The 12998-nt window shown below is 41.9% G+C and overlaps 2 protein-coding genes across 2 annotated transcripts in view; one reads left to right on the forward strand and one right to left on the reverse strand.

Annotated features, from left to right (window-relative positions):
* Positions 1-9126, reverse strand: part of LOC145439853 (microfibril-associated glycoprotein 4-like) — a 28445-nt gene extending 19319 nt beyond the window's left edge. The window contains exon 1 of the mRNA XM_080317505.1: positions 8801-9126. Coding sequence (XP_080173631.1) covers positions 8801-9047 — 247 coding nt within the window. The 5' untranslated portion in view covers positions 9048-9126. The remainder of the gene's footprint in view (positions 1-8800) is intronic.
* Positions 1-12998, forward strand: part of LOC145439855 (uncharacterized) — a 366083-nt gene that overhangs the window by 75974 nt on the left and 277111 nt on the right. The gene's annotated exons all lie outside the window — the stretch shown is intronic.

A 12998-nucleotide genomic window follows, 5' to 3' on the forward strand; every position in this document is an offset into this window, starting at 1 on the left:
TATCACTCCATCACCCGCTTCACTATCCGTCTCATGCATACGCGCGCACCACGGTCATGTGACTCCTACCCACAATGCCAAGACACTACATTCTCTTTCCTTCTTCGAGGAAAGCAATATCTAGGAAACATACAATACAACACCAAAACAATATGAAAGATCTACAGACCTTCACGGTCTTTACCCGAGGGCGCTAGGCTCACCTCAGTTCCCTACAATGATGTGCATAAATGGCGAATACAAATACAAATCAGCTACCCATACTTGTGTCCCCTCCTATACCAAACACTGCCGCAAACGTAGTCTTTGTACTTGATAGGCCTTCTCGGATGTCTCTTTGGCATCGCCCGAGATGGCTGTACCGGCACCGGAGGCTGTTCTGTTGCAGGCATGTTATTACTAGGAGTTCCTTCGTTCACAGAGTCGTTCATTCCAGAATCATTCGCTGAACCGTTCTCTACATCTTCTTCCAACTGCACAAGAGGCTTTACAAAGGAACTATTTCTTTGACATCGAACTCCATCGCTAGATTCCAAAGTCAGCTCTTGACCGCACCGTGTTTTCACAGTGTAAGGTGAAATTCGAAATCTCGGTTCCAGCTTTCCTTGCTTGTCATTCTTTAGTAGAACTTTGTCTCCAGGCAATATGTTGCACTTCACAGCTCCACGTTTTGCATCAGCTTCAATTTTCCCTTTCATTTTACGTTGCCAATCTCTGTCACGGATTTCCTCATCCGTTTGTTTGGCTTCTCCCAAAAGCTGTGGAAGCTTGTTGCGAATTTGCCTTCCAAACATGAGCTGAGCAGGACTCACTCCTGTCGTCGATTGCGGGGTAGCTCGATATGCCAGCAAGAATTTAAACAGTTCCTCCTGCCACCGCTTTCCTTCGGCATGCGCCACTTTCATCGCCTTGCCAAGGGATTTATTCTGTATTTCTACCTCCCCATTTGCTTGTGGCCAGAGTGGTGGAGACGTTCTATGTTGTATACCATATTCACGAAGGAAGTCTTCAAACTCCTCCGATGTAAATTGGCTACCATTATCAGTCTTCAAAGACACTGGAAGTCCGAATCTTGCGAAGATCTCATTTAATGCATTGATGATTTTCGAAGAAGTAGTTGTCTTCAAGATGACGACTTCAAAGAACCGGCTGTAGTAATCGACTACTACAAAAAGAGACTCTCCAGTCGGCATAGGGCCAAGGATATCTGCCGCGAGATCCTGCCATGGTCCAGTTGGTAGAGCAGTTCTTTCCATAGGTTCAGGTTTCGCATATCCACAAACTGCTTGACAGCCATAACAGGCTCTGCACATTCTCTCCGCATCTTTGTCAAGTTTTGGCCACCAAACTTTTGTGCGCAAGAGATTCTTTGTTTTAACAATACCTTGGTGCCCCTCATGAGCGATTTTCAGTATCTGCGGCCGCAGACTTCTCGGTATAATTATGCGATTCCCTCGTAATATCAAGTTTCCAGAAACGCATAATTCCTCAAAAACCCCAAGATATCCTGGCATCTTGCAAGTTTTCCAATTTCCAGACTTGATGAACTCTTTTAACGTAAGTAGTTCCTCATCTTTTCCAGATTCATCCTCAATCTCCTTTATTGACAAGCTGCCTGTCATGGATGCCTTGACGACTGCGCGTACCCAATCCTGTCTTGATCCACTATCATCATTCTGCTTAGTCGGATTCAATCGTGACAATGCATCAGCAATATTTCCTTTTCCCGGTCGATATACAACTTTGTAGTCATACCCCTGCAATCGGAGCACCCATCTTTCAATTCGAGCGGAAGGCTTCGACTTCGCCCCATAAATGAACTCGAGAGGCTTATGGTCTGTTTCAATCTCGAATTTCCTTCCATACACATATAGGTTGAATCTTTCGCATCCCCAAACAATTGCCAGAGCCTCCTTTTCTGTCTGGGAATATCTGCGTTCCACTTCGCTCAAACAACGTGACGCATATGAAATGACTCTCCAGTGTCCATCTTGGAGCTGTGTCAAAACGCCACCTAACCCAGCCGGACCAGCATCTGTTATTATTCTGGTTTGGCAGTCATTGCGAAAATATCCCAGTGTCATTGGTTTTGTAATCATTTCTTTCAGTAACTCGAATGATTTTTTCTGAGTCTTCCCCCACACGAAGGTAGCACCTTTTCTTGTAAGCATCCTCAGAGGCTCAGCAGTTTGTGAGAAATCGGGTAAAAACTTGGAAGAGTACTGAACCAATCCCAAAAACGAGCGTACCTCAGCTGCCGTCCGAGGATGTTTAGCACTCCTAATCGCCTCCACTTTCTCTGCACTGGGAGAAACTCCATCTGCACTAAGGTCGTGCCCAAAAAATGTGAGTTTTCGAAAACCGAACGTGCATTTATCAGCGTTAACAGTCAGTCCCACATCCTCAAGTCTCTTCAGGACTCCTATCAGGTTCTTGTCATGTTGCTCTTTGCTAGCCCCAAAAACAATTAAATCATCAGCTATGCTTTTTACCCCAAAACAGTCTCTCAGCATATCAGTCACAATCTTGTTGTACTTCTCGGGTGCACTGCTTATACCAAACATGAGCCTTTTATAGCGAAAAAGTCCTTCGTGGGTCACAAATGTTGTGATCTCTCTCGACTCCTCATCAAGTTCTATCTGGTGAAATCCCCATTTGAGATCAATCTTAGAAAAGAATTTTGCCCCAGACAGTTCATTGAGTACGTCTTCCACAGTTGGAATTGGGTGACGCTCTCGCACAATTGCCTTGTTGGCCATCCTCATGTCCACACAAAGGCGAACATCCCCATTTGCTTTTGGGACAACATGCAAAGGAGATACCCAAGTCGTCGGACTATTCGGTACGGGTTCAATTATCCCGTGTTCCTGCAACTCCTCCAATTTTCTTGCAACCAAGTCTCGATAGCCATATGGAATAGGCCTGCAAGATTGGGCTACTGGTCTGACATCACCATCTATGTGCAGGTGCAGCTGATAATTCTTCAGCTTGCCAATACCATTGAACACAGCCGGGAATTGTTTCAACATTTTCTCACGAATGTCCTTTTGCTGTAGTACAACTTCTCCAGCTAGTTCATCTGTTGGAGGTCCAACTCGCAGCAGATTTAATGCTTCCGCAGCTCTTTTCCCTAACAGCGGCTTTGCACGTTTATTAATCACGTAAAACTTACATTTGCATGATCTCGTCGTTTCTTTACACTTGACACGGACATGGAATACACGCCATACACTCAATGGTATATCCTGTCCATAAGCAAACAAATTGCCATCTTTCTTAACCACTTTGTGTCTGAAGCCTTTGGATATCAAGTATTTCCATGTGGGTTTATCCACTGTGTTGACACCTGAGCCACTGTCAATCATGAGTCTTTGTAATTTAACTCCCCCCAATGTCAAGTCAATAAATCCATTGCTAGTATCCTTACCCCCAACCTCAGTGGAGTAGGCAGTTTTTGAATTACTCCTCTGCTGAACCTTGTGCACATTGCAGATTGTGTCCTCCTGATCATCTGACGAGTTACTAGATCCATCTGAAGAGAACGTTTCTTTAACTCGGTATGCCGGTCGTCTGGATCTGCAGCGCTTTTCAAAATGACCTTTTTTTCCACAGCGACCGCAGTTCTTCTTCCTGGCCGGACAAGACACGTCAGTCGAGATATGACCAGTTTCGTCACAGCGATAACAACGCACGGAAGTATCAACTCTCTTTCTGTCACTGCTACGCCTTGACCGAGTAATTTTTCGCCCTCTACCGGAGCCTGTGTGACTGTGACGGTCATCACTTACGGCAGCACACTCTTCTTGCTGACTCATGGTCATAAGGTGCCTAGTAACTGCTTCATGCGCTACAGATATTTGCAATAAATCGGGTAGTTTTAATGCAGTACTTTTCTCAAGCAGTTTCCTTTTCAGCGAACTATCCGTACACTTTTCCAATACCTGGTCACATATTGCTTCGTCTTCATCTTTAAAATTGCAAGACTTAGCTTTTTGCTTCAGTCTACAAACATACTGATGGATAGTTTCTTGTGGATTTTGTTCCACTTGCCTGAAGAGGTATCTTTCGAAAGCAGCATTGCCTTTCGGTAATAAATACTCGTCAAGTTTTTCAATCACCTCGGCATAGGTTTTAACCTCAGTCTCTGGGACTAGTGAATAATACAGATCCTGCAAATCGAAGCCACCTGTGTGCAGCAATTCCGAGACTTTCCTTTCATCGGCTGTGATGCGTTTCACTGATGTGTACAGGCCAAATCCCCTTTTCCACCTTTTCCAATTGGTGGCAATCTCAGTGGGATCTCCAGTCATCTCAAATTTTGGCATGGGACTAGCGCTATATTCGACAGTGCTAGCTGCCCCGGCCAAGTTTCCTGCAACATCCTCATGATTATTCTCATCCGCCATTGTCTCAGAACACGTTATCCTCGTCGCCAAATGTAGTATCCTACCCGGTGTCCGATATCACACGTATATGCAGTCTTATTCCGATCCTTTATTCACTCCGCTATCACTCCATCACCCGCTTCACTATCCGTCTCATGCATACGCGCGCACCACGGTCATGTGACTCCTACCCACAATGCCAAGACACTACAACCACTAACACAATTCAGTGACAAACTTGAAACTTGGTACAGCGTTCGATACTAACATTAAGACTTACCGTGCCAAATTTCATAACCGATCTCAGTATTGAACATCGTCAAAATCAATGGATACCAATACCGGCTTTTGAGTAAAATCTGTTTGCGATACGTGACGGATCAGCACACACTCAACTTCGGAAACGGAATTACTACCCTAAACTTCAAGTAGAAACCCTGAAACTTGGGGCAGTGTTAAATACCACCATCACGACATGACATACCAAATTTCAAGAGTTTTCATGGTGTGAAACACCATCAAAATCGACCTATACCAGCAAAGGTCGACTAAACGCATATTACGGTAATCGAGTTCAGATATAGATACGATTGTTACATCACACCTTAGGGGCGACCAGCATATTTGCCCCGGTTGCTCGGCCATTTTACGAATAGGAGAGAGTAAATCACCGTTTCTTTATTGTGCGCGGCTTTGAGAGAATAGACAGTGAAAGCTTGTTATGAGCGCTACCGGGGCATGCCCCGGCTAGGCATTCGCAAAGCGAAAACACGGAAGAGAATTCGATTTTCGCAGAGACTTCGCTATATATGGGCATTTACTAGCGAAAGGACAAGAAGAATACGACTTTCGCTGTGATTTCGGTATATATAGATTGGTGTGCGTCTATAAATGGTAAAGAATTGTTATTGAACAGAATATTAGGTGGGGCAATGCCCCAGTTGCCCTATAGGACGAGCCGCCACTGCACAAAGGAGTAATTTTATGACGTTAATGGGCCCATTGCATTGACGTACAATGGTCCACCACTGCCAATACCAAGACGCTTAGAAAACGACTTCGGGCTCCCCGAAAGGCCAACCTTTACGAGGGGATAATTTTCCAGCAAGTACCGTGTCTAACTAACCCTAATATTGATAACACTGGGCCACAATTTTGAAAGGAAATCTGTTGACTTTGAATACGCACTTTATTTCGGCTAATTCTGGTATGCTGATTCCAGAAATGCCGCTGGTTTTCTTCTATCCCGTCAAGTTGTTGCTCAACGACATATGCTCAAAATATGCAAATCTTCACGAATTTAGCCATATTACTTTCCCATACTATATAGAAATCCGCAGTTTTATAATATAATATGGTATATATACAAGAGATCAATTTGCATTATCATGAAAAAGGGTTCTGGTATCGATCTAGGCCCATTTTTGGTTAGAGGATGCAATCAACCGTAGATATTTCAGACAAATATTTCATGCAAACTGCAGGGTATGACAAGAAAAGTTTATTATCAGCCATAGGTCCAATGCCCCATTCAGCTTACCCAGTGTAACTTGAAACTTTTATAAGCTAGATAATTGGGATCACGATGAAGATCTCAGGGATGGCAGGCAATGATGAAGATTTTTAAATCGAAGATAATTCAGAACCTGGAATAGGCCCAGTTAATCAACACAAGATAAATGATCTGACATAGGCTTTGGAAGTCGGAAGAGAAATATTCGGAAATTTTAGCATCCTTTCGAATTGAGAAAAGATTAGTCGGCAAGAAAGCGAAGATATCTCACTTTCGATCACGAGAAACGGCATTTTCATCGTAGATCTACTTTCGGTAGATTTGTGTATTGGCGTGATACTGACATTGGCATGATTCTGTTATCATGGGTTGCTGGAGGAGATAGGAATCCCGATTTACAACTCAAATGAATGGCAAATGTCTATTGGTAGCTCAAAAAGGATCATGAAGTGTGACATTCTCCAAAATCGCAACGTCTTAGGTGCAGCAACAATTGCAACCACTTAGTCCTCGTGAATGATACAGAAACATTAAGAATAATACAGATACATTTAGTGCAATATCACAAGCACAATTGGGATTGGATCATTACGTGTCAGATTTGAATTATTGTGTTTTGTCAGTGGTCAGACAATAAGAATGCACATGTAACCCTGATTCACATGGGCCACTACCAGATGTTTATGTCGGAAAGCAGAAATTCAATAAAGCTGACATATCGAAATAATTTCCCCGCAGACCTAGACATAGTCAGCGACGGGCAAGGAAGAAGCATCCCCCAATATCTGAAGATGATGGAGGTAATATACCAGAGTAGATTCGACTTACATATGTTACCTGACTATTGCTCGAGTGTCAAACGAGACAACCCACAGAATTATGAGTTAGTAGCGTAAATGTGGACCCTGAAACTAGCACTTTAATTGCCCGGCAGAAGCAATATCAGTTGAAATCAACCAAATAAAGCAGTGCAAATGTTTATTTGGAGTTCATTGATTTACTTTAGACTGCTTGTGGTTTTTGAAATGTTTTATACAATAATCACGAAATAAAGTAGTACTTTTATTTGGATTATGAGACAATAGGGTGAGTGACTACTCCGAAAACTTGACGTGTTAGAGAAAAACGGAAGTCATTTTTGAATTCAGCGCCCAAAAGTTAGTCAAAATCAATTGTCTGATCAAAGTCAACAAGAATTGTGTTGACCAGTGTTATTAAGTCCATGTCGTTTTATCCTCATCACGAAGGAAACTTGTTTCTGCTAGTCATCCGCTTGCGCGAATCCAATATATTTCCAGTATACCGACAATCCTGATGGGTTGTCAAGAATTAACAGCATGCAACTAATCACAATTGGCCCACCCAACGATGCAGCACAGCATTAATAACTTATCTAAATTTTCGAACACACATTCGGCATCAACTCTTCCTGTGAATTTGATCACATGGGCTGAGAAAGAGTAATTATTTGATAGTAACATGTGAAACTATACTAATATTACTGACGAAATTCACCCAAGAATAAGAAAGTAAATAGATTAGCTCTCAGTTCACCAACAATGGACAATGGACATGGACAGTTTAACGTGGGATCTGTCATCCAGTCAGTTCATTACGACCACGGTGTGCCATGAAATGTGGCCGTATAGGCTATATAAGTAATTGAAACGCGGCCGTGAATAGCAAAAAGGTCGGCCACATCTGCTTTAGTTGCTGAAGAGTGTTGTCAGGTGTAGTGCGCAGGTCATAGTTCAAAATAGAATGAAAGCGATGATCATGAGTTTTTGGGGTATTAGTATTTCTTCAATAAAATATTATTTCTTCTGTGGAAACTATAACCAATCCCGTCGTCCATGCTAGAACGCACAGCGTTGTACTTACGTAGAGTTATCAAAACGTGGCTGTTAAACTGCATTGCCTAATTTTTTCTTGTTGTTGAACTCATGCGGCCCGCGGCATCTACGAATTTTCAAAAGTGGTCCGTGATCCGTTTTCAGTTGGCGACCCCCGTTTCAGCGTCTCAATGGGACTTTATACGATAAATACCATAACCATGTGATAACATTATTATTTTGCTATGATATCTATATTGGAAGATTTTGCTCTATATTGTTGGTCCTTCAATGGTTGATGGGTCACGGTGAATACCGATAGCCTAGGGCAGTGATTCCACACGTTTTTCAACTCATCGCCCCCTTTTCCAGCTCCACACCGATCATCGCCCCCCAAATATTGGGATCCGAAAAATGGGCATACAAACTGTAATCACCACCTAGTTGACTAAAAAAAGGTCAACTTTTCGGCTCGACCTCGAAATTATACTTTTACAGCTGAATTTTCGTGAGTTGACAAAACAAAAGATCATTTCTCCAACTTGACTCCAATACAGCCGTTTTAACGCGCCATCGCCCCCTTCGTTATTTTGCCCCCTAGACCGACACATCGCCCCCTGAGGGCGACATCACCTACGTTGGGAACCACTGGCCTATAGGGTTACGATATTTTGGAAATCTGAAAAGAGGACACTTTTACAAAAATTTCAGACTTGCAAAACCGGAGGAAAATCCTGAACAAATGCTAAATTCTACCACATCTTCGTCGGTTGAATAAAATAATAAAACAAAACTCAACTTTCTGGCCCGCTCCCGGCATACCCGCTGGAGCGTTACTTCAGTACTGATTTACTGTATCTAAGTCGAATTTGCCAAATATTTAACCAAAATTCGCAAAAAAGAGGATATTTGGGCGTAAAAAAAGGACGCATGGTAACCCTATGATAGCCCATCAACGGCTGCGTGCACTGACAGCTATAGGTGCCCGTCGCCGCCATCTGTACCATGCCCTGCTGTCACTGAATATATCGATTCACGTATATTCTATATTATCTACCTTCATTCAATACCTTCAAATTCATCATCAATGGTTTGTTGAAGCATGTCGTTATCAACCTCCCCAGCACGTCCCTTTTCCCCCTTTTCTCCTTTAGCTCCAGATTTGCCAACACGTGGCTGCATGGGTACGGTTTGCTCATGAACGCAATGCCGATGCATCTTTTCAATATTGTGACAAAATCCGTCTTGGGAAGCGACAATGCTTACCGCCCAAAATAGGCCAATTACCACAGTGAGAATAATAACTTTACTGTCCATCTTCAAGGCGTAAAAGTCTTGTTATTAATGGAAACCAACACGTCAAATTATACCTGTTTCAATTGATAGAACCACGTTAAGGTATTATTTGCATGACGTCGCAACCATCGACTGGTTTGAAAGCTACACTTTGTTCTGGTTCTGTACTCATGGTAAAGTTCTCGTTTCTTGTTTCGAATCATCGTTTTAGGTTCGCAAACGTATCACAATAGGACGTAGAAAGTAACTATATACTTGATTATGGTATACATTTATTACCGTAAGTTGTCCAGGCTATATTCAGGCATAAACCCCAAGAAATACATAGCACGGTATAATCATATTGCGGTAAGCTAGCTGACATATTGTCATCAAGGTATGACATTCGTGGAGTCCACCGGCACCAGCTCGTGATTCGGGGTTAATTGCAAATCACATATCACATAAACGAAACAGTTGGCATGGCGCTTAACTCAACCAGAGGAGCCATCCTCGGTTCCCGCCTTCATTGCTAAGTCTGCTAACACACCGTACGTCTGTAGAGTGCGATACTTGGCAGATGTACGATGCATTTTCATGTGCGCCCGTAAACATCAATTTCATACAAGGTTGAGTTGCGATGATCAATGTTTCATACACAGATTACATTAATGATTAATCGCACATTTATAGGAATTACTGGAAATATGTCAAAGGTACTATTAGAGCATGGCGTATACAAAACCGACAACCTACGCCATATAACATGTCCAGGGTCATGGACCTTCATCTTACAACAAAGTTATTGAAAGTAAAAAATTAACCCAAATAACTTATCATATAAAGTGGCTGCTGTTGTGGCGCACATCCTTTCCGTGAAAATTGTTGATGGTCTTGAATTCATTAATCGGCTCACATTAGGTTATTTGTAAACATAGTTTAGTCACGACTATACACTGAACATTATGGTACCAGGCGTCTTCATGACTGAGAAATCCAAGAACACATGTGTGAATATTAGTTACATCGCAGTAGGGATGTTCGCGTGTTTACATTGGACAACATTCCTCAGCGCATAGAGCCAATGTCCCGTTTTGTGATAATTCATCGCCACAACATGGAATGAATCACATGTAGTTACCTCGGCGAGGGATGACGCACGAGGTTCCGAAACGCAATTAATGAAAAGTCCCACTTTGTTCTTATTACGTCAATATATTTATCAACAGTTCAAGAATTCTTTATTAGCAATACAGACTACTATCGAATTCAATATATTGACCTACCAATGATTTTAGGTCAAGCCTAAAAAGCAGCAAGTAGTTGGTGTTGTTGTGTACTTTTTTGATTTTAAAAAAGATTGCAATCGAATACACGTGGAGAAAGAAGAACACCGTTTGAAAATGCTGATTAAATCACACCATATAAGGAAATGCTGTCGTCCAGTAGCTAACAGCTTTGTTTCTCAAAGAACTAAAATTATTTGACTGCACAGCGAGCCACTGACTCCTAAATAACATATTTTATTCAAATATATTAGTATTTATTGGTAATTGTCGTTATTGCTATGCATAGGATGTCAGCGATGAGCGGCAAGAAAGCAGAATTTGATAGGTTGCGAGATGAAACTGTTTCTCCTGCAAAACCTTGCATATCAGGGCCGTAACCAAGGGCCGTAACTGCCGCACCCCAAACCCTCCAATTGGGGGGGGGGGAGCTCGAAGGCGCCCAAAATTATTACAGGATTTAGCATGAATTATAGAGACTTTTTTAAAATTTATGCATCTTTAAAATAAAATTTCGCTCTGCGCGCGATTTAATGTTATCAAATGTATTGGTTATTGTGCACCGCATCAATTCAGGATAATTGTATCTGGTTGATCTGTATTAGAAGTATAGCTAACCAATCATATTTGGTGCTCGGCTATACCTAATACTTAACTGAAGATAAGTCCTCGTTGCTTGTGGTGAAGCTCGTCTTCTTCAATACCATCAGTTTATTCAAACGTTAATTCAGTAGTTGTGTATAGAGTCTTAGATTGTAAATAATCCCTAAATACGTGTTACACACAGAGGTGGCCAGTAACGAAGTACTTCTAATTATTGAAGTACTTGCAGTAGATTTTTCCGACTGATTTTAGACTACTTCTACTTCCACTTGTCAGTTTTCAGTTTTGTAGGCAGAAATATGCGTAGAATACCTACTTATTTTGTGAACCATCACTCCTACTTCTACCTAAGTAGAAATTCTGGTGTTACTTCTATTTCTACTCGAGTAGCGACGGTGACAACTTTGACCACCTCTGGTTACAGACACTTATATATTCGAGTCTCGAGTCATCGCAACGAGAAGTATTTCTCTTATGCGAGATATAGCGAAAGATCCATTCCTGGTTGAATGATCACGGGATCACCGCAGTATCTCCCACCCCAAGAAAAAAATACGCATGATTTTTAGAAATAGGAATTTCGGGGTCGGCCATTACAGCACCACGACGCACCAAGACATATACAGTTATAGGCGATGTGACATGCGACTCCAAGTGGTATGCCAGAACGATCAGCGGCGAGAAAACATTGGCCGAAAAGGACTGCCCTTACGTTTACCGAAAACTTTGATAAATATACACATATGTGTAATTGTCCACAGACGTATATTTCGCCGGCGTTGAATGTTCCTGTCCTATATGTATGACGTAATAATAGCAATAACAATCAACTAGTAGACAGGCAAAACACGGTAGTACCGATACAAAACAAACGTTAACGAGTACATATTCGGTTATAAATAACCGGAGACAACAACACAGAACATCAATAAAATATTCCAAGAGTGTAGAAGCGTTCCTTCTGGCGACAGAGAATCGGCTTTGGAAGCTTTATGATCGTAGACTCCAGGACCTTCAATTGAAAAAGAGAACGCCCGCGAGCAACTATGGAAATTGACTGTCATTGTAATGATTAGCATATTCAGGATGGGATAAGAGATGATGTCCAAGCAGTAACTTGATCATACTCAATTCGGCAGCTGGATAGCATCTCTTATCCAATCCCGAATGCTACTATTCAAAATGAATATACTAACCAATACGTATACTCCTAAATAAACCGAAAATACTGTATCAACTCCTAAATATTTCAAGTAGTAGGGAGTGGATCGTAGATGTTTTGACGTTCATATTGCCCGTCACTATGAAGAACCCGTATGTGGTCCTCGTCTGAACTTGACCTGGAACGAGATCTTTGGTTGTGAAAAGAGCAGTGCCAAAAATTATATTTTTGCATAGGATATTCGGACGGTCTACCAAGATGAAAGAAGAGTAGGGAGCTATGTAAATTTTCATTTGTGAACCTTAAAGGTCAACTGCATCTTCAAAATGACTTCACCTTATTTCGTACATTATGTGGTTAGGAATATGAATAAAATAATGAAAATTGAAATTACCTGATAGTTTTCAAGTAATTTGAATTACAAATCGAAATTCCGGAAAACGGAAACGAAATCACCCAGCCGTGAAATGACGTCAAGTAGTTGACACAACAAAAGTCCTTGTTATTTCTGTTGGCTGTTAGGTGGGATTATTGCTTAGATTTGCTGTGGATTTGGGTCTTTGAGTGGGATCATGAAAGCTGTGAAGGAGATAATTCATAGAGTCAGATGTTATGTCGCGTATGGTTGGTCCAATACGCAATATGCCGTACCTACAATGCATTGACATCGCTGCCAAAACCCATCCATATACCGACAGGCGACCGGACGCCATTAAGACCGAAAGTGCGGACTTATAGACAACCAAAGGCAGAGTCATTTTCAAATGCGAATCACTAACAAGTATCTTGCTTCAATGAAGTATCCGAGATACGCAACACGCAAGAAAACTGACTACTGAACACGGGCAACTCTTGCTGACGTACTGCAGTAGTGCCGTTCATACTTTATTTCCACGCACCAGTGAAATTGTGGTAATGTCAGAGGAACGCTTTTCTAAAGCT

The sequence above is a fragment of the Botryllus schlosseri genome, chromosome 5 (genome assembly GCF_051294905.1).
Source record: "Botryllus schlosseri isolate E-star chromosome 5, Bs_hap1, whole genome shotgun sequence".
Lineage (NCBI taxonomy): Eukaryota > Metazoa > Chordata > Ascidiacea > Stolidobranchia > Styelidae > Botryllus > Botryllus schlosseri.